Source organism: Salvelinus fontinalis, unplaced genomic scaffold, assembly GCF_029448725.1.
Source record: "Salvelinus fontinalis isolate EN_2023a unplaced genomic scaffold, ASM2944872v1 scaffold_0114, whole genome shotgun sequence".
NCBI classification, from domain to species: domain Eukaryota; kingdom Metazoa; phylum Chordata; class Actinopteri; order Salmoniformes; family Salmonidae; genus Salvelinus; species Salvelinus fontinalis.
In genome coordinates this window covers 274,903-297,007 of record NW_026600323.1, presented here as the reverse complement: position 1 = coordinate 297,007, position 22,105 = coordinate 274,903, and the positions used below count along the sequence as shown (strand labels likewise).

General features: G+C 46.8%; 2 protein-coding genes across 6 annotated transcripts in view; both read left to right on the top strand.

Moving 5' to 3' along the window:
* Positions 1-5,344: 5,344 nt before the first annotated feature.
* LOC129843330 (neuropeptide Y receptor type 2-like) lies at positions 5,345-8,216 on the top strand. The gene has a single exon (XM_055911965.1). It carries the CDS (start codon positions 5,683-5,685, stop codon positions 6,772-6,774), a length of 1,092 nt encoding a protein of 363 aa, XP_055767940.1. The 5' UTR covers positions 5,345-5,682; the 3' UTR covers positions 6,775-8,216.
* A 12,391-nt stretch (positions 8,217-20,607) lies between these two features.
* Positions 20,608-22,105, top strand: part of LOC129843327 (PRELI domain-containing protein 1, mitochondrial-like) — a 37,665-nt gene continuing 36,167 nt past the window's right edge. For 2 of the 5 annotated variants that reach the window (XM_055911956.1, XM_055911959.1), the window contains exons 1-2: positions 20,610-20,732; positions 21,258-21,394. In XM_055911956.1, coding sequence (XP_055767931.1) covers positions 21,303-21,394 — 92 coding nt within the window. In that variant the 5' untranslated portion in view covers positions 20,610-20,732; positions 21,258-21,302. Of the gene's footprint in view, positions 20,733-20,925; positions 21,024-21,257; positions 21,395-22,105 lie in introns of those variants that run through there. The other 3 variants (XM_055911960.1, XM_055911958.1, XM_055911957.1) reach the window with 3 other exon arrangements.

The window sequence follows — 22,105 nt, the reverse complement described above, 5'->3', positions numbered from 1 at the left end:
GAGGGTTGGAGACTGAGGCTGGGAGGGATGAGGTGCTGGGAGGGTTGGAGACTGAGGCTGGGAGGGATGAGGTGCTAGGAGGGTTGGAGGCTGGGAAGGATGAGGTGCTGGGAGGGTTGGAGACTGAGGCTGGGAGGGATGAGGTGCTGGGAGGGTTGGAGACTGAGGCTAGGAGGGATCAGGTGCTGGGAGGGTTGCAGACTGAGGCTGGGAAGGATGAGGTGCTGGGAGTGTTGCAGACTGAGGCTAGGAGGGATCAGGTGCTGGGAGGGTTGGAGACTGAGGCTGGGAGGGATGAGGTGCTGGGAGTGTTGCAGACTGAGACTGGGAGGGATGAGGTGCTGGGAGGGTTGCAGACTGAGGCTAGGAGGGATCAGGTGCTGGGAGGGTTGGAGACTGAGAAGGATGAGGTGCTGGGAGGGTTGGAGACTGAGGCTAGGAGGGATCAGGTGCTGGGAGGGTTGCAGACTGAGGCTAGGAGGGATCAGGTGCTGGGAGGGTTGGAGACTGAGAAGGATGAGGTGCTGGGAGGGTTGGAGACTGAGGCTAGGAGGGATCAGGTGCTGGGAGGGTTGGAGGCTGGGAAGGATGAGGTGCTGGGAGGGTTGGAGGCTGGGAAGGATGAGGTGCTGGGAGGGTTGGAGGCTGGGAAGGATGAAGTGCTGGGAGGGTTGGAGGCTGAGAAGGATGAGGTGCTGGGAGGGTTGGAGGCTGAGGCTGGGAGGAATAAGGTGCTGGGAGGGTTGGAGACTGAGAAGGATGAGGTGCTGGGTGGGTTGGAGGCCGAGAAGGATGAGGTGCTGGGAGGGTTGGAGGCTGAGGCTAGGAGGGATCAGGTGCTGGGAGGGTTGGAGACTGAGGCTGGGAAGGTTCAGGTGCTGGGAGGGTTGGAGGCTGGGAAGGATGAGGTGCTGGGAGGGTTGGAGGCTGAGGCTGGGAAGGTTCAGGTGCTGGGAGGGTTGGAGACTGAGGCTGGGAGGGATGAGGTGCTGGGAGGGTTGGAGACTGAGGCTGGGAGGGATGAGGTGCTAGGATGGTTGGAGGCTGGGAAGGATGAGGTGCTGGGAGGGTTGGAGACTGAGGCTTTGAGGGATGAGGTGCTGGGAGGGTTGGAGACTTAGGCTGGGAGGGATGAGGTGTTGGGAGGGTTGGAGACTGAGGCTGGGAGGGATGAGGTGCTGGGAGGGTTGGAGACTGAGGCTGGGAAGGATGAGGTGCTGGGATGGTTGGAGGCTGAGACTGGGAGGGATAAGGTGCTGTGAGGGTTGGAGACTGAGGCTGGGAGGGATGAGGTGCTAGGAGGGTTGGAGGCTGGGAAGGATGAGGTGCTGGGAGGGTTGGAGACTGAGGCTGGGAGGGATGAGGTGCTGGGAGGGTTGGAGACTGAGGCTGGGAGGGATGAGGTGTTGGGAGGGTTGGAGACTGAGGCTGGGAGGGATGAGGTGCTAGGAGGGTTGGAGGCTGGGAAGGATGAGGTGCTGGGAGGGTTGGAGACTGAGGCTGGGAGGGATGAGGTGCTGGGAAGGTTGGAGACTGAGATGGGAGGGATGAGGTGCTGGGAGGGTTGGAGACTGAGGCTGGGAGGGATGAGGTGCTGGGAGGGTTGGAGACTGAGGCTGGGAGGGATGAGGTGTTGGGAGGGTTGGAGACTGAGGCTGGGAGGGATGAGGTGCTAGGAGGGTTGGAGGCTGGGAAGGATGAGGTGCTGGGAGGGTTGGAGACTGAGGCTGGGAAGGATAAGGTGCTGGGAGGGTTGGAGACTGAGGCTGGGAAGGATAAGGTGCTGGGAGGGTTGGAGACTGAGGCTGGGAAGGATAAGGTGCTGGGAGGGTTGGAGACTGAGGCTGGGAAGGATAAGGTGCTGGGAGGGTTGGAGAATGAGGCTGGGAGGGATAAGGTGCTGGGAGGGTTGGAGAATGAGGCTGGGAAGGATGAGGTGCTGGGAGGGTTGGAGAATGAGGCTGGGAAGGATGAGGTGCTGGGATGGTTGGAGGCTGAGGCTGGGAGGGATAAGGTGCTGGGAGGGTTGGAGACTGAGACTGGGAGGGATAAGGTGCTGGGAGGATAGATAACTTAGCTCACCCCTAATATCAGATAATAGGTAATATCAGATAATAGATCATATCAGATCATATATCATACCAGAGTACTGAATGAAGTGTACATGGTATAGGGTACGATATGGGACGCATCCGTATTTGATTGTGTTTTTGCGGCAGTAATGATTCTGTTTCCCCAAAACTCACTGTGTAAGAACACCCTCAAACTTGCACACAATTTAACGTGTACATTTCATTTGACATCATCAGCTATTCAGCAAGCTACCTGGCAGGAGGATGGTGAGTGCACTGTACTGAGAGTCGATCAGCATGCGTGTGGTGTGCACTGAATTTCAATTAATAGACTCTATTTAGAGACCATCTACAGAGTTTTTCCCTTGTGCAAATAATCAAGGAGCTTTCATCACGCTGTGTTTGTGAGTCCCAAATGGCACCCTATTATGACGTGGTGAGGTTTGCTACCCAGGTGCAGAGAAAAGACGAGACGTGGAATCAGTGGTTAAGGATGAACATAATACTTTACTGGGAAACGGTAGCCGCGGGATCACAGTACAATTGGGAAGAAGAAGAATAAGGAAGACAATTAATTAAATAACGAAAAGATAACCGCTTGGTCTCAAAACCTCACTCAGGAAGGGAACCTCACTCAGGAAGGGACCTCACTCAGGAAGGGACCTCACTCAGGAAGGGACCTCACTCAGGAACGGGACCTCACTCAGGAACGGGATCTCACTCAGGAACGGGATCTCACTCAGGAACGGGACCTCACTCAGGAACGGGACCTCACTCAGGAACGGGACCTCACTCAGGAACGGGACCTCACTCAGGAACGGGACCTCACTCAGGAACAGGACCTCACTCAGGAAGGAACCTCACTCAGGAAGGAACCTCACTCAGGAACGGGACCTCACTCAGGAAGGGACCTCACTCAGGAAGGGACCTCACTCAGGAACGGGACCTCACTCAGGAAGGGACCTCACTCAGGAAGGAACCTCACTCAGGAAGGAACCTCACTCAGGAAGGGACCTCACTCAGGAAACAATTCAAGCTTCAGCAAAGGACAACAGAAAACACACCTCATTTAACAGGGACATATAATGGGTAAATAGGACACACCTGAGTGTGGTTAATGTCGCTAGGATGGTCTCTGCTGCCCTCTGGTGACAGGTGGAACCATGACACCTATATAGGGTCTCTGGTCAAAATTGGTGCACTATATAGGGGACAGGTGCACTGTATAGGGGATAGGTGCCCTATTTAGGGGATAAGGTGCCATTTGAGATGCAGCCTTAAAGTTCCTTTAAAACTGTTTTAGATTGGATATATAATCCCAGCCCCCGTCACCGCAGGAGGCCTTTCGCCTCCTGGTAAGCCGTCATTGTACATAAGAATTTGTTCTTAATTGACTTGCCTAGTTAAATGAAAGTTAAATTTAAAAAAATACAATAAAAGAATGATCTCCTCTCCTGGCTAATTTATTGCTGATCAAGGGGAGGTGTGAAAGTTATAAAATAGCACACTACTTGGGCTTTAAAGTAGTGCACTATATAGGGGATAGGTGCACTATATAGATGACAGGTGCACTGTATAGGGGATAGGTGCACTGTATAGGGGATAGGTGCACTATATAGGGGATAGGTGCCCTATATAGGGGATAGGTGCCATTTGGGTTTCCTAAAATACCCAGGATTTCATGCTTACTTCCTTCTGATTCCGGAGAATCAGGAATCTTCCAAACTAACCAAGATTTCTGGACCTGGGAAATGTTTTTGCAGCACTAGTGTCATTTCAGGTTTCTGGTTTTGTGGTGGAGACACAGGACACAGAGACAGTAAACAGTGTTCTGGTTTTGTGGTGGAGACACAGGACACACAGTAAACAGTGTACGCCATGCAGCAGTATATCTCTCTCCTCAAGCCCTCTCCTATAAACACACAGTGAGGAAGGATAGGAGGGATGCCCACTGATTATGAATTATAAACACACACACACACACATAGACTATAAACCCGGACGGTAGGGAACTATAGGAGAGATGACCACCGATCATGATTTATATAGACTTCCACAAATTACAACCTAGAAAGAAGAGCACAATATTGTAGGTACACAGAGAGGAGAGAGAGAGAGAGAGAGAGAGAGAGAGAGAGAGAGAGAGAGAGAGAGAGAGAGAGAGAGAGAGAGAGAGAGAGAGAGAGAGAGAGAGAGAGAGAGAGAGAGAGAGAGAGAGAGAGAGAGAGAGAGACAGAGAGAGACAGAGAGAGACACAGAGAGAGACACACAGAGAGAGAGACAGAGAGAGAGACAGAGAGAGAGACAGAGAGAGACACACAGAGAGAGAGACAGAGAGAGAGAGAGAGAGAAAGAGAGACAGAGACAGAGAGACAGAGACAGAGACACAGAGAGAGACAGAGAGAGAGACAGAGAGAGAGACAGAGAGAGAGACACAGAGAGACAGAAAGAAAGACCTGGAACAGACAGAGAGATAGACCAGAGAGAGGGAGATGAGTAATGTTGTATATCAGGGTGTATATTGAGAAGCCAGGGATATCTATGAACTGTACCAGTTAGCTGTACCCTCCTCCAGAGCACCAGGCTATCTAGGAACCTCCCTAAGTTAGTTGTCCCCTCCTCCAGAGGACCAGGCTATCTATGAACCTCCCTAAGTTAGTTGTCCCCTCCTCCAGAGGACCAGGCTATCTATGAACCTCCCTAAGTTAGTTGTCCCCTCCTCCAGAGGACCAGGCTATCTATGAACCTCCCTAAGTTAGTTGTCCCCTCCTCCAGAGGACCAGGCTATCTATGAACCTCCCTAAGTTAGTTGTCCCCTCCTCCAGAGGACCAGGCTATCTATGAACCTCCCTAAGTTAGTTGTCCCCTCCTCCAGAGGACCAGGCTATCTATGAACCTCCCTAAGTTAGTTGTAGCCTCCTCCAGAGCTATCTATGAACCTCCCTAAGTTAGTTGTCCCACCTTCTCCAGAGCTATCTATGAACCTCCCTAAGTTAGTTGTCCCACCTTCTCCAGAGCTATCTATGAACCTCCCTAAGTTAGTTGTCCCCCCTTCTCCAGAGCTATCTATGAACCTCCCTAAGTTAGTTGTCCCACCTTCTCCAGAGCTATCTATGAACCTCCCTAAGTTAGTTGTCCCCTTCTCCAGAGCTATCTATGAACCTCCCTAATTTAGTTGTCCCCTCCTCCAGACTCAGAGAGCTAACAACCCATATTTTGCTCATGTTTTACTCTGGTGGTTGTAGAATTTGTCTTTCACCTGACCCCTCTCCTCTGTGTTATCACTGAGAATGTTCCATCTGTTGTTTCTCCCACTGCAGGTATCTGGACTTCCCAGCTGACTGAGAGACCAGGCAGTGTTGTCTTCCCTACCAGTAGACTGAATAACCAGACCAGACCAGACCAGACCAGGCAGTGCTCCCAGTGTATCTGGACTGGACCAGGGACTAGTTGGCTTCAGTGACTGGACTCTGCAGTGTTACCATCAGTATTGGACTATATAAACTGTATTTGAACTGACTGACCAGCTCCAGTGATCTTCCCTCCTTACCTCCCAGCAGAAAACCCCTCAGACCCTTTTAAACCCAGACCCCTCCAACAGCCAGTCCACATGGACACCACCTCAACCAACTGGCAGCAAGGCATCCTGGGTAACGACAGTCTCAGCCTCCACCTCGACCGGCCGGGGTTCCACTCTGACATCACCAAGCATGTAGGAGTCCAGGCTGTTTTGATCACAGCGTATAGTCTAATCATCTTACTGGGCCTAGTAGGCAACGCCCTAGTCATCTACATGATCATCCGCTTCCGGAACATGAGGACAGTCACTAACTTCTTCATAGCTAACCTGGCCCTGGCCGACCTGCTGGTGGATACGTTGTGCTTACCGTTCACACTGGTTTATACCTTGCTCGACGAGTGGAAGTTTGGCGCGGTGCTGTGTCACATGGTCCCGTTCGCCCAGGCGCTGAGCGTTCACGTATCGATCCTGACGCTGAGCGTCATCGCTCTGGAGCGCTACAGGTGTATCGTGTTCCACCTGGGCCAGCGCCTCACCTGGCGAAGCAGCCTGCTCATCATGGCTCTCACCTGGACGCTGTCCTCCATGCTGGCCAGCCCGCTCGCCATCTTCAGAGAGTACCGTCAGGAGGAGATCCCGTCCATCAACCTGAGGATCTCAGTCTGCTATGAGAAGTGGCCTTACGGCAGCAGCAGAGATGGAGTCATTTACAGCCTGTCTATGTTACTGCTGCAGTACGTGCTGCCACTCTCCATCATCAGTTACGCCTACATCTGCATCTGGGTGAAGCTGAAGAACCACGTGAGTCCAGCGAGCCGCGTCGACGCCGTCCAGCGCAGGAAGAAGACCACCAAGATGCTGGTTATGGTGGTTGTAGTCTTCGCCACATGCTGGCTACCCTTCCACGTGTTTCAACTAGCCAGTGACCTAGACCTGGTGCTCAGCTTAAGACAATACAAGCTCATCTATACCCTCTTCCACATTGTAGCCATGTGCTCCACCTTCGCCAACCCGCTCCTGTACGGCTGGATGAATAAGAACTACAGGAACGGGTTCCTCATGGTGTTCAGGTGTGAGGATAAACCAGACAGTATTCACCCTGAGGGATCCTTCAGGACCCGGTCACTAAGAAGGATGTCTCTGAACAGGAGGAACGGAGGACACCCTCCTACTGCCGTCTGATTGATCTGCCGTCTGATTGGTTGATTGATCTGCCGTCTGATTGGTTGATTGATCTGCCGTCTGATTGGTTGATTGATCTGCTGTCTGATTGGTTGATTGATCTGTCGTCTGATTGGTTGATTGATCTGCCGTCTGATTGGTTGATTGATCGTCTGATTGAGGCTGCTGTATGGAGTGATATTAGCACCATTAGAAAGAGAATCGGAGGCTGCTGTAAAAAAATCTAAAATAAGCCTTGTGAACCATCTACTGTTTCTGTAGAGTGAACCAGAACGGCCCATAGGGCAGGAGTCCATCTACTGTTTCTGTAGAGTGAACCAGAACGGCCCATAGGGCAGGAGTCCATCTACTGTTTCTGTAGAGTGAACCAGACGACCCATAGGGCAGGAGTCCATCTCCTGTTTCTGTAGAGTGAACCAGAACGGCCCATAGGGCAGGAGTCCATCTCCTGTTTCTGTAGAGTGAACCAGAACGGCCCATAGGGCAGGAGTCCATCTCCTGTTTCTGTAGAGTGAACCAGAACGGCCCATAGGGCAGGAGTCCATCTCCTGTTTCTGTAGAGTGAACCAGAACGGCCCGTAGGGCAGGAGTCCATCTCCTGTTTCTGTAGAGTGAACCAGAACGGCCCGTAGGGCAGGAGTCCATCTACTGTTTCTGTAGAGTGAACCAGAACGGCCCGTAGGGCAGGAGTCCATCTACTGTTTCTGTAGAGTGAACCAGAACGGCCCGTAGGGCAGGAGTCCATCTACTGTTTCTGTAGAGTGAACCAGAACGGCCCATAGGGCAGGAGTCCATCTCCTGTTTCTGTAGAGTGAACCAGAACGGCCCATAGGGCAGGAGTCCATCTCCTGTTTCTGTAGAGTGAACCAGAACGGCCCGTAGGGCAGGAGTCCATCTACTGTTTCTGTAGAGTGAACCAGAACGGCCCATAGGGCAGGAGTCCATCTCCTGTTTCTGTAGAGTGAACCAGAACGGCCCGTAGGGCAGGGGTCCATCTCCTGTTTCTGTAGAGTGAACCAGAACGGCCCATAAATCACTTTGGATTAAAGCGTCTGTTAATATAATATATTGATGTATAAGTACACCCCCTGGACAGGACACTATACTGCTGTATGGAGTGATATTAGTGCCAACAGAAAGGAAATCGGGAATTGCTGCACTTATTATTGTTAAAGCATCTCTTCAATGATGCTAGGACCAGGAGTTTTTCCTGACCTCACAACCGACCTGAGCAAGAAAAACTCTGGACCCTATAGTTACCTGACCGTGTGGGATAACTAGGATAAACTCTGGACCCTACAGTTCCCTGACCGTGTGGGATAACTGGGATAAACTCTGGACCCTACAGTTACCTGACCGTGTGGGATAACTAGGATAAACTCTGGACCCTACAGTTCCCTGACCGTGTGGGATAACTAGGATAAACTCTGGACCCTACCGCTACCTGACCGTGTGGGATAACTAGGATAAACTCTGGACCCTACAATTCCCTGACCGTGTGGGATAACTAGGATAAACTCTGGACCCTACCGCTACCTGACCGTGTGGGATAACTAGGATAAACTCTGGACCCTACAGTTACCTGACCGTGTGGGATAACTAGGATAAACTCTGGACCCTACAGTTCCCTGACCGTGTGGGATAACTAGGATAAACTCTGGACCCTACAGTTCCCTGACCGTGTGGGATAACTAGGATAAACTCTGGACCCTACAGTTCCCTGACCGTGTGGGATAACTAGGATAAACTCTGGACCCTACAGTTCCCTGACCGTGTGGGATAACTAGGATAAACTCTGGACCCTACAGTTCCCTGACCGTGTGGGATAACTAGGATAAACTCTGGACCCTACAGTTCCCTGACCGTGTGGGATAACTAGGATAAACTCTGGACCCTACAGTTACCTGACCGTGTGGGATAACTAGGATAAACTCTGGACCCTACAGTTCCCTGACCGTGTGGGATAACTAGGATAAACTCTGGACCCTACAGTTACCTGACCGTGTGGGATAACTAGGATAAACTCTGGACCCTACAGTTCCCTGACCGTGTGGGATAACTAAGATGAACTCTGGGTCCTAGTTATATAGCCTTGGTCAGATCATGTGGTGTGGATCAGGAAAAACTCCTGGTCCTATTTGAGGATTATTAATATGAGACTTTACAAGGACCTTAATAGGGTTGTGGTGAAACTGTCTGAATCGAATGACCTAACCTTGAATATCTACCTTGAGATTACTGACTGACTGAGGTTCAAAGTTGAAAGAAGACATTGCATGTGTAAATGTTTTATGTTTCGCTACTTCATCTAACTGTCTATGGTACTTCTAAATAATTAACTACGCTTGTCCGATGAATTCAAAGACGCGTTGATTGATCAAGCCGTTATCTTTGGTTGTAACAGAACTCATTAAAACTGACTATAACAGGATGAGGTAGAGAGAACACATGGTTATTTACATTCACGGAACAATAGACTTGTTTAAATTAGTGACTGAGTCCAAAATGGCTCCCTATTCCATATATAGTGCACTACAGTTGACCATAGTCCTATGGGCTAAGGTAGTGGACTATATATAGAGTAGGGCGCCATTTTGGAGGTAGACCCTGTCAATGTTCGCTAAGGGACACACAGTAAAAATGTTCACGCCTACTCTAGTTGAAGTGGATGGGTCCAAAATGGCTCCCTATTCCCTCTACAGTGCACTACTGTTGGCCATAGTCCTATGGGCTAAGGTAGTGGACTATATATAGAGTAGGGCGCCATTTTGGAGGTAGACCCTGTCAATGTTCGCTAAGGGACACACAGTAGAAATGTTCACGCCTACTCTAGTTGAAGTGGATCGTTAGACAAAGGGATATAATTGGCAGCATAATGAAGTTGATTTGCTATTCACTGTGTGTGAGTCCCACACGGCACCCTGTTCCCTATATAGTGGACTTCTTTAGATCAGAGCCTGGTCATTAGTAGTGCACTAGAAAGGGAATAACGTGTCATTTGACACTCAGCCAGTGTCAACGCTCTACAACGTTCACTTCACAACAGGATGTGGGGGCCTCCAGCGTCGGGGGCCTCCAGCGTCGGGGGGCCTCCAGCGTCGGGGGGCCTTCAGCGTCGGGGGGCCTTCAGCGTCGGGGGGCCTTCAGCGTCGGGGGGCCTCCAGCGTCGGGGGCCTCCAGCGTCGGGGGCCTTCAGCATCGGGGGGCCTCCAGCGTCGGGGGGCCTCCAGCGTCGGGGGGCCTCCAGCGTCGGGGGGCCTCCAGCGTCGGGGGGCCTCCAGCGTCGTGGGCCTTCAGCGTCGTGGGCCTCCAGCGTCGGGTGACTCCAGCGTCGTGAGCCTCCAGCGTCGGGGGACTCCAGCGTCGGGGGACTCCAGCGTCGGGGGCTTCCAGCGTCGTGAGCCTCCAGCGTCGGGGGACTCCAGCGTCGTGAGCCTCCAGCGTCGTGAGCCTCCAGCGTCGTGAGCCTCCAGCGTCGGGGGCCTCCAGCGTCGGGGGCCTCCAGCGTCGGGGGCCTCCAGCGTCGTGGGCCTCCAGCGTCGTGAGCCTCCAGCGTCGGGGGCCTCCAGCGTCGGGGGCCTCCAGCGTCGGGGGCCTCCAGCGTCGGGGGCTTCTTTTGTATTTAAAGCAGAGAAAAGAGCCCTCCATCCTCACTGTGGGGATTCTCTCACAATGGCAGGCTGACGTCTCTGGCATTGCAAATATGAAGAATGAATTAATATTATTTGATTAAGTCATCAGATACATCTAGGCTTTCATTCATTGAACTCAGTGCAATGCAGTATCTGCTGGATGTTCTGGGAATTTGGAATAATCAGGGAACTATCTGCATGATAGCACTAACCGAGCTGGGACCAGGCTAAGAGGAACAAGCAGGCCAGTCCATGTCTAATGTGTAGTGCATCTGTCACAGATAAAGAGACATTCTGAGATGGTGTGGTGGTCAAATGTAGTTGTCCTCTTTACTGTTGCTAGTCACATCAACTATACAACATTCTTCAACAATAAAGTGAATATTCAACTGACAGTTTTAACTAGCCCAACATTCCACACACAGTTTGACACAAGCAGACAAGGAAGAGGGAAATATTTTTATTCTGAACTGAGGTAGCTACATCGAGTAAGAGAGGTTTATACGGTTGTGGAGGATGATCCTGACTCATTGTTATATTGCACGGTCATATCTTAAACCTTTAATTAGACAGGTAAGACAGCTAGGTCACTGAACTCTAGAGGTGGATCTTTCACAACACCTTGAATGATTGATCTGTACACACTCAGGTAACGTAGGTCTCGTTTATTTCTCTCCAATAAAAAGCTTGTTGAGGTACATTTCAAAACCAAACCATTGTTGTTGTAATAGGAAAATGGTCTAATAGGCGGTGAGATTAAATAGATTTCCTTATTAGGTATAAACCCCAAAATAAATAGAAATTGTTCGACATTTTGTATTCACGACTCAGTCGTTCTGAAAAAAAAGTGCTGCGTTTCTGAAACGGGTCATTAACAGGTCATTAACAGTCACCTGACTGTCACTATAAGGATAATAGATGTTAACAGGTCTTATACAGTCACCTGACTGTCACTATGAGGATAATAGATGTTAACATACAGTCACCTGGCTGTCAATATGAGGATAACAGATGTTAACATACAGTCACCTGACTGTCACTGTGAGGATAACAGATGTTAACATACAGTCACCTGGCTGTCAATATGAGGATAACAGATGTTAACATACAGTCACCTGGCTGTCAATATGAGGATAACAGATGTTAACATACAGTCACCTGACTGTCACTGTGAGGATAACAGATGTTAACATACAGTCACCTGACTGTCACTATGAGGATAAGAGATGTTAACATGGTCTTATACAGTCACCTGACTGTCACTGTGAGGATAACAGATGTTAACAGGTCTCATACAGTCACCTGACTGTCAATGTGAGGATAATAGATGTTAACAGGTCTCATACAGTCACCTGACTGTCAATATGAGGATAAGAGATGTTAACATACAGTCACCTGACTGTCACTGTGAGGATAACAGATGTTAACAGGTCTCATACAGTCACCTGACTGTCACTATGAGGATAATAGATGTTAACATACAGTCACCTGACTGTCACTATGAGGATAAGAGATGTTAACATGGTCTTATACAGTCACCTGACTGTCACTATGAGGATAAGAGATGTTAACATGGTCTTATACAGTCACCTGACTGTCACTATGAGGATAACAGATGTTAACAGGTCTCATACAGTCACCTGACTGTCACTATGAGGATAATAGATGTTAACATACAGTCACCTGACTGTCACTGTGAGGATAACAGATGTTAACATACAGTCACCTGACTGTCACTATGAGGATAAGAGATGTTAACATGGTCTTATACAGTCACCTGACTGTCACTGTGAGGATAACAGATGTTAACAGGTCTCATACAGTCACCTGACTGTCAATGTGAGGATAATAGATGTTAACAGGTCTCATACAGTCACCTGACTGTCAATATGAGGATAAGAGATGTTAACATACAGTCACCTGACTGTCACTGTGAGGATAACAGATGTTAACAGGTCTCATACAGTCACCTGACTGTCACTATGAGGATAATAGATGTTAACATACAGTCACCTGACTGTCACTATGAGGATAAGAGATGTTAACATGGTCTTATACAGTCACCTGACTGTCACTATGAGGATAAGAGATGTTAACATGGTCTTATACAGTCACCTGACTGTCACAATGAGGATAACAGATGTTAACAGGTCTCATACAGTCACCTGACTGTCACTATGAGGATAATAGATGTTAACATACAGTCACCTGACTGTCACTATGAGGATAAGAGATGTTAACATACAGTCACCTGACTGTCACTGTGAGGATAAGAGATGTTAACATACAGTCACCTGACTGTCACTATGAGGATAATAGATGTTAACATACAGTCACCTGACTGTCAATATGAGGATAATAGATGTTAACATACAGTCACCTGACTGTCAATGTGAGGATAATAGATGTTAACATACAGTCACCTGACTGTCAATGTGAGGATAATAGATGTTAACATACAGTCACCTGACTGTCACTGTGAGGATAACAGATGTTAACATACAGTCACCTGACTGTCAATGTGAGGATAATAGATGTTAACAGGTCTTATACAGTCACCTGACTGTCAATATGAGGATAATAGATGTTAACATACAGTCACCTGACTGTCACTATGAGGATAATAGATGTTAACATACAGTCACCTGACTGTCACTATGAGGATAATAGATGTTAACATACAGTCACCTGACTGTCAATATGAGGATAATAGATGTTAACATGGTCTTATACAGTCACCTGACTGTCACTGTGAGGATAAGAGATGTTAACATACAGTCACCTGACTGTCACTATGAGGATAATAGATGTTAACATACAGTCACCTGACTGTCAATATGAGGATAAGAGATGTTAACATACAGTCACCTGACTGTCAATATGAGGATAATAGATGTTAACATACAGTCACCTGACTGTCAATGTGAGGATAACAGATGTTAACAGGTCTCATACAGTCACCTGACTGTCACTGTGAGGATAACAGATGTTAACAGGTCTTATACAGTCACCTGACTGTCACTATGAGGATAATAGATGTTAACATACAGTCACCTGGCTGTCAATATGAGGATAACAGATGTTAACAGGTCTCATACAGTCACCTGGCTGTCAATATGAGGATAATAGATGTTAACATACAGTCACCTGACTGTCAATGTGAGGATAACAGATGTTAACAGGTCTTATACAGTCACCTGGTTGTCAATATGAGGATAACAGATGTTAACAGGTCTCATACAGTCACCTGACTGTCAATGTGAGGATAATAGATGTTAACATACAGTCACCTGACTGTCACTGTGAGGATAATAGATGTTAACCGACAGTCACCTGACTGTCAATATGAGGATAAGAGATGTTAACATACAGTCACCTGACTGTCAATGTGAGGATAATAGATGTTAACATACAGTCACCTGGCTGTCAATGTGAGGATAACAGATGTTAACAGATCTTATACAGTCACTTGACTGTCACTATGAGGATAATAGATGTTAACATACAGTCACCTGACTGTCACTGTGAGGATAATAGATGTTAACATACAGTCACCTGGCTGTCAATATGAGGATAATAGATGTTAACAGGTCTTATACAGTCACCTGACTGTCACTATGAGGATAATAGATGTTAACATACAGTCACCTGACTGTCAATATGAGGATAAGAGATGTTAACATACAGTCACCTGACTGTCAATATGAGGATAATAGATGTTAACAGGTCTTATCAAGTCACCTGACTGTCAATGTGAGGATAACAGATGTTAACAGGTCTTATACAGTCACCTGACTGTCAATGTGAGGATAATAGATGTTAACATACAGTCACCTGACTGTCAATGTGAGGATAATAGATGTTAACAGGTCTTATACAGTCACCTGACTGTCAATATGAGGATAAGAGATGTTAACAGGTCTTATACAGTCACCTGACTGTCAATATGAGGATAATAGATGTTAACAGGTCTTCTACAGTCACCTGACTGTCAATGTGAGGATAAGAGATGTTAACAGGTCTTATACAGTCACCTGACTGTCAATATGAGGATAAGAGATGTTAACAGGTCTTATACAGTCACCTGACTGTCAATATGAGGATAAGAGATGTTAACATACAGTCACCTGACTGTCACTGTGAGGATAATAGATGTTAACAGGTCTTATACAGTCACCTGACTGTCACTATGAGGATAATAGATGTTAACATACAGTCACCTGACTGTCAATGTGAGGATAATAGATGTTAACAGGTCTTCTACAGTCACCTGACTGTCAATGTGAGGGTAACAGATGTTAACAGGTCTTATACAGTCACCTGGCTGTCAATATGAGGATAATAGATGTTAACATACAGTCAGCTGACTGTCAATATGAGGATAAGAGATGTTAACATACAGTCACCTGACTGTCACTGTGAGGATAACAGATGTTAACAGGTCTCATACAGTCACCTGACTGTCAATGTGAGGATAATAGATGTTAACATACAGTCAGTCACCTGACTGTCAATATGAGGATAATAGATGTTAACATACAGTCACCTGACTGTCAATGTGAGGATAACAGAGGTTAACAGGTCTTATACAGTCACCTGACTGTCAATGTGAGGATAATAGATGTTAACATACAGTCACCTGACTGTCAATGTGAGGATAAGAGATGTTAACATACAGTCACCTGACTGTCAATATGAGGATAATAGATGTTAACAGGTCTTATACAGTCACCTGACTGTCAATATGAGGATAATAGATGTTAACATACAGTCACCTGACTGTCAATATGAGGATAATAGTTGTTAACAGGTCTTATACAGTCACCTGACTGTCACTATGAGGATAATAGATGTTAACATACAGTCACCTGACTGTCAATGTGAGGATAAGAGATGTTAACAGGTCTCATACAGTCACCTGACTGTCAATATGAGGATAATAGATGTTAACATACAGTCACCTGACTGTCAATATGAGGATAATAGATGTTAACATACAGTCACCTGACTGTCAATATGAGGATAATAGATGTTAACAGGTCTTCTACAGTCACCTGACTGTCAATGTGAGGATAAGAGATGTTAACAGGTCTTCTACAGTCACCTGACTGTCAATGTGAGGATAATAGATGTTAACAGGTCTTATACAGTCTCCTGACTGTCAATATGAGGATAATAGATGTTAACATACAGTCAGCTGACTGTCAATATGAGGATAACAGATGTTAACATACAGTCCCCTGACTGTCAATGTGAGGATAATAGATGTTAACATAGTCACCTGACTGTCAATATGAGGATAATAGATGTTAACAGGTCTTCTACAGTCACCTGACTGTCAATGTGAGGATAAGAGATGTTAACAGGTCTTATACAGTCACCTGACTGTCAATATGAGGATAACAGATGTTAACATGGTCGTATACTGCCACCTGGCTGTCAATATGAGGATGCACAGGGATGGCTTTTGCCACAGATTATGCATTATATTGTCCGGGCAAAAGCATTTTAATACTATAATATTCGCATAGAAACGTCTAAGAAGCAGTAGATCTGTCATTCTCATTGAAAGCCAGTCTAAGAAGCTGTAGATCTGTTCTATGTTGCTCTTTTTCTCTCCTTCCCATTCTTAAGTTTCGTTTGTGCGTCTTTTACTTTCGGTTTTGTTCACCAGCTTAAAACAGCTGAAAATACAATATTTTTGGTTATGGAAAATATATTCACAGTTAAGAGACCGCTCTAACAATTAAATGAAATGTCTTCAGAAATGGAAGGAGGTCGGGAGGCAAGGTCAGGTGGGACCATTCTAGACAATTAGAGGGCAGATACGCATGTGGAGAACAGGCACAATCATAGATATTAGCAAAAGGATCTCTGGCTCAACTCCTATATGTGTTTTTTATCAAAGTTGCCGGTGTGTCGCGTGTCCTACTTATGACAACACACTCATGACAACTTCAGCATTCCAAGACGTTTATTCGATCAAACAAGCCTCAAGTAGCACCAAAGCTATACATTTTTGTTGTTGATCGAATTCAACCCTCTCATTGACATCCATACAAAAAAAGCAACCTAGCTTGGTTAACGAAACAATTGTCGCCACCAACTGGGTGAAAAAATGTACTAAAATAAAAGTAAATTCCACTACGGGGAAGAGAAAATGAACATTAATCCACACAAACTATGAAAAAAAATTACATTAATATATATATTCCCCCTCCTTCAGTCATTTAAAAGCTCAAATCCCCTCTTCGGGCTCTGGGGCCTGAGAGGGTGGGGCTGTATGAGGCAGTAATCCATATAGCTCCTCAGATGTTAAATATGTTCATCAACCATTGCAGAAACAATCATGTTAAACTTTCTTAACTTTTTATCTATTTTTACTTGCGCCATGCATTTATCACCATTGCTATAAAAGCAACAAAGTCCACTTTCTTCACATGTCGTGATCCTGCTGGTGACAAGCAGGCCTGGATGCATGTTGCTGTATAGCTCCCCTGTTATTCACTACCATCGGGCCTTCTGCTCTTTCTACTGCCTCCGCATAGATAATAGGAGACAGATTTTGTCAACCTCCATCTCTTTCACCTTATTTGGGCATTCCAAAGATGTTGCCTCGGGTTCTCCTCCACAAATACAACACTTTATTCATTTGCAAATTCTCTTCTTCTATACAATCTCCATTAAAGTGATCTTCCCCACATGTCCCGAATCTGGGCTCCTTCCATCTGCAGACACTCTCTACATGGCCCAAATGTTCACATCTCTTACACTGCAATGGCCTGGAAACTTTTACGGAGTACAAAGGGAAACCCAGACGCGAGCTGCCCAGTGACGTGAGCCTACCAGACGAGCTAAATGCCTTTTATGCTCACTTCGAGGCAAGCAACACTGAAGCATGCACGAGAGCACCAGCTGTTCTGGATGACTGTGTGATAAAGCTCTCGGTAGCCGATGTGAACAAAACCTTTAAACAGGTCAACATTCACAAAGCAGCTGGGCCAGACGGATTACCAGGACGCGTACTCAAAGCATGCGCGGACCAATTGGCAAGTGTCTTCACTGACATTTTCAACCTTTCCCTGACTGAGTCTGTAATACCTACATGTTTCAAACATACCACAATAGTCCCTGTGCCCAAGGAAGCGAAGGTAACCTGCCTAAATGATTACCGCCCCGTGGCATTCACGTCAGTAGCCATGAAGTGCTTTGAAAGGCTGGTCATGGCTCACATCAACAGCATCCTCCTGGACACCCTAGACCCACTCCAATTCGCATACCGCCCAAACAGATCCACAGATGATGCAATCTCAAATCGCACTCCACACTGCCCTTTCTCACCTGGACAAAAGGAACACCTATGTGAGAATGCTGTTCATTGACTACAGCTCAGTGTTAAACACCATAGTGCCCAAGAAGCTCATCACTAAGCCAAGGACTCTGGGACTAAACACCACCCTTTGCAACTGGATCCTGGACTTCCTGACGGGCCGCCCCCAGGTGGTAAGAGTAGGTAACAACACGTCTGCCACGCTGATCCTTAACACTGGGGCCCCTCAGGGGTGTGTACTTAGTCCCCTCCTGTACTCCCTGTTCACCCACAACTGCGTGGCCAAACACGACTCCAACACCATCATTAAGTTTTCTGACAACACAACAGTGGTAGGCCTGATCACCGACAATGATGAGACAGCCTATAGGGAGGAGGTCAGAGAACTGGCAGTGTGGTGCCAGGACAACAACCTCTCCCTCAACGTGACCAAGACTAAGGAGCTGATCGTGGACTACAGGAAAAGGAGGACCGAACACGCCCCCATTATCATCGACGGGGCTGTAGTGGAGCGGGTCGAGAGTCTCAAGTTCCTTGGTGTCCACATCACCAATGAACTATCATGGTCCAAACATACCAAGACAGTCATGAAGAGGGCACGACAAAACCTATTCCCCCTCAGGAGACTGAAAAGATTTGGCATGTGTCCCCAGATCCTCAAAAAGTTCTACAGCTGCACCATCGAGAGCCTCCTGACTGGTTGCATCACCGCCTGGTATGGCAACTGCTCGGCATCTGACCGTAAGGCGACACAGAGGGTAGTGCGAACGGCCCTATACATCACTTAGGCCAAGCTTCCTGCCATCCAGGACCTATATAATAGGCGTGTCAGAGGAAAGCCTATAAAATTGTTAAACTCCAGACACATAGACTGTTATCTCTGCTACCACATGGCAAGCGGTACCGGAGCACCAAGTCTATGACCAAAAGGCTCCTCAACAGCTTCTACCCCCAAGCCATAAGACTGCTGAACAATTCATAAAATCGCCACCGGACAATTTACATTGACCCCCCACCCTTTAGTACACTCACTGTTTGTATGCATAGTCACTTCGCCCCCACTTACATGTACAGATTACCTCAACTAGCCTGTACCCCTCCACATTGACTCGGTACCGGTGCCCCCTGTATATAGCCTCCACATTGACTCTGTACCGGTACCCCCTGTATATATCCTCCACATTGACTCTGTACCGTAATACCCTGTATATAGCCTCCACATTGACTCTGTACCGTAATACCCTGTATATAGCCTCCACATTGACTCTGTACCGTAATACCCTGTATATAGCCTCCACATTGACTCTGTACCGTAATACCCTGTATATAGCCTCCACATTGACTCTGTACCGTAATACCCTGTATATAGCCTCCACATTGACTCTGTACCGTAATACCCTGTATATAGCCTCCACATTGACTCTGTACCGTAATACCCTGTATATAGCCTCCACATTGACTCTGTACCGTAATACCCTGTATATAGCCTCCACATTGACTCTGTACCGTAATACCCTGTATATAGCCTCCACATTGACTCTGTACCGTAATACCCTGTATATAGCCTCGCTATTGTTATTGTGTTACTTTTATTATTACTTTGTATTCTATTCTACTTGGTAAATATTTTCTTCTGCTTGAACTACACTGTCGGTTAAGGGCTTGTAAGTAAGCATTTCACGGTAAAGTCTACACTTGTTGTATTCGGCGCATGTAACAAATACAATTAGATTTGATTTGATACAAAAGACAGAGTAGTACACATATCACAGCTGCACTCGGTTTAGGACTCCACATCGAAAAACAGAATAGACAAACTCTTCTCTTTCCTTCAATCAACCACACAATTCATCCTATGAACGTCGACCACTCCAGGAATTTTCCTTAGCGTTATTCCTTTGACGGGTTCCCTGCTCTGTAGCTAAAAACACGACACAGGATAATAATTCACTTGAGTGAGGCCAACAAATTTTATTTTATTTGATTTATTTTACCGTTATTTTACCAGGTAAGTTGACTGAGAACACGTTCTCATTTGCAGCAACGACCTGGGGAATAGTTACAGGGGAGAGGAGGGGGATGAATGAGCCAATTGTAAACTGGGGATTATTAGGTGACCATGATGGTTTGAGGGCCAGATTGGGAATTTAGCCAGGACACCGGGGTTAACACCCCTACTCTTACGATAAGTGCCATGGGATCTTTAATGACCTCAGAGAGTCAGGACACCCGTTTAACGTCCCATCCGAAAGACGGCACCCTACACAGAGGCAGTGTCCCCAATCACTGCCCTGGGGAATTGGGATATTTTTTAGACCAGAGGAAAGAGTGCCTCCTACTGGCTCTCCAACACCACTTCCAGCAGCATCTGGTCTCCCATCCAGGGACTGACCAGGACCAACCCTGCTTAGCTTCAGAAGCAAGCAAGTAGTGGTATGCAGGGTGGTATGCTGCTGTTCCTTCTGATCAGCTGAAACACACAAAATCAATGCAAGCACCCTCTTGTATTTCACTGACTACTTTACCCAAGGCTTTTTTCACCATTTTGGACACTCTCCCTGATCTACCAAATCAGGCCCCAATCACTGTGATATAAGAACAGCCCCAATACTCCCAGAAAACCAACTCTTACCAGATACAAAGGGGTAAAAACAACACTAGACGATTCCTTTCCCACAATCATTTTACTTAATTTTTCATCATTTTGGACAAACGTCCATTCATCCTTATTTCCACCGCAATCAGATTCAAGCGCCTTCTCTGCTTCCACCACCCTCCTTCCCCCGAAACAACGCCACCTGCTGTGGAGAAGCCAGATTTTGGATCGCTTTCGCTTCACCGCTTCCTCTCTGGTCTTGGTCTCACCGGATATGTCGTTATTCTTGACCTTCCCTTTCAATTGGCCGGAATCAGTCTGTCGTGTAGCTGCAAGCTACATTCTTCTAAAAGTAGTAGAAAATGCACTTATCTCCGCTGTAAATGGTATTGCCAACGAGGTAAGTGGCTTTCTTACCGTTTCATATTCAAGCGGAAAGATGTGTAGATTTTCTTTTTCCTCATATGAAAATGGGTCACTTTAGCTATGTAGCTAATTAATTGATGGCGTTTACCACCCACTCTATGCTAAGCTAACTAGCTCGTTACCTTAGCATTCTAGTAAGACTCGAGGGACTGAGTGCAGACGTGACCGTTTCCTGTCAAACTGTCACTAGCGATGTCGTTAGCAGAACTGGGTTGCATATCGAGCGGTATATGGACATGCATATAGCGTTAATATGGACAGACGGGTAAACGTTAACTTAGCTAACTATGGCTTGTGCGCACGTTAACTGTTTTTAATTTAACCAAAGTTGATGGACAGCTGTCATTTTAAAGCGCAACGTTCCACTTTCTATGCTTTGCCTAGGAGTTTCGCTTTTTGTTGCAGCCTTCTAATTTCACGATTAATTGGGCAAATGTGCATGTAATTGATCATATACTAGCTAATTTGATCTTACTCTCGTGTACTATTCTTCTAACAGGTATTTACCAAAGTGTACATATAAAGTCGTCTTTTTACGGGAACAATGGTGAAGTACTTTGCCTGTGTGGGTCTTCTGAAAAGTTCCTGGGACCAAGTCTGCATCGCTTTCTGGGAGCGATACCCCAACCCCTACAGGTAAGAAAGATACCCCTACAGGTAAGAAAGATACCCTAGCCCAATACTGGACAAAAGGAGCCTCTCCTTACTCCTTGATGATGAGTTCATTATTTGAATCAGCTGTGTAGTGTTAGGGCAAAAATCCAAACGTACACCCCTTGGCGTTTGGGAAACGCTGCCTTTGCCCAAGGACCTTACACGTTCTGTTTATAGGGCGGATTGGCTCTGGAAGCCAAAACAGACAAATACTCCATCTAAATGTGAATCTAATTGTGAATCTAAATCGAAATGTGAATCTAAATGTGAATCGATACTCAATTGCGGTACGGTCCTAGAAACATATCGCTACTTTCATATCACATAAATTATTTCACAAATGTAAAAAGTCACATTTATTGTACACAGTTGCAGCTAGCAGTAATTTTCAGTGACAATAGCACAGGTAATCCACTCTGTCTTCCATCTGTATGTAACCGATGTGAAATGGCTAGCTAGTTAGCGGTGGTGCGCGCAGCCTTTCAGTCGGTTACGTCACTTGCTCTGAAACCTAGAAGTAGTGGTTCCCCTTGCTCTGCAAGGGCCGCGGCTTTTGTGGAGCGATGGGTAACGATGCTTCGCGGGTGACTGTTGTTGATGTGTGCAAAGGGTCCCTGGTTCGCGCCCGGGTCGGGGCGAGGGGACGGTCTAAAGTTATACTGTTACATGTATACAAGCGCTGTAGTATATAAT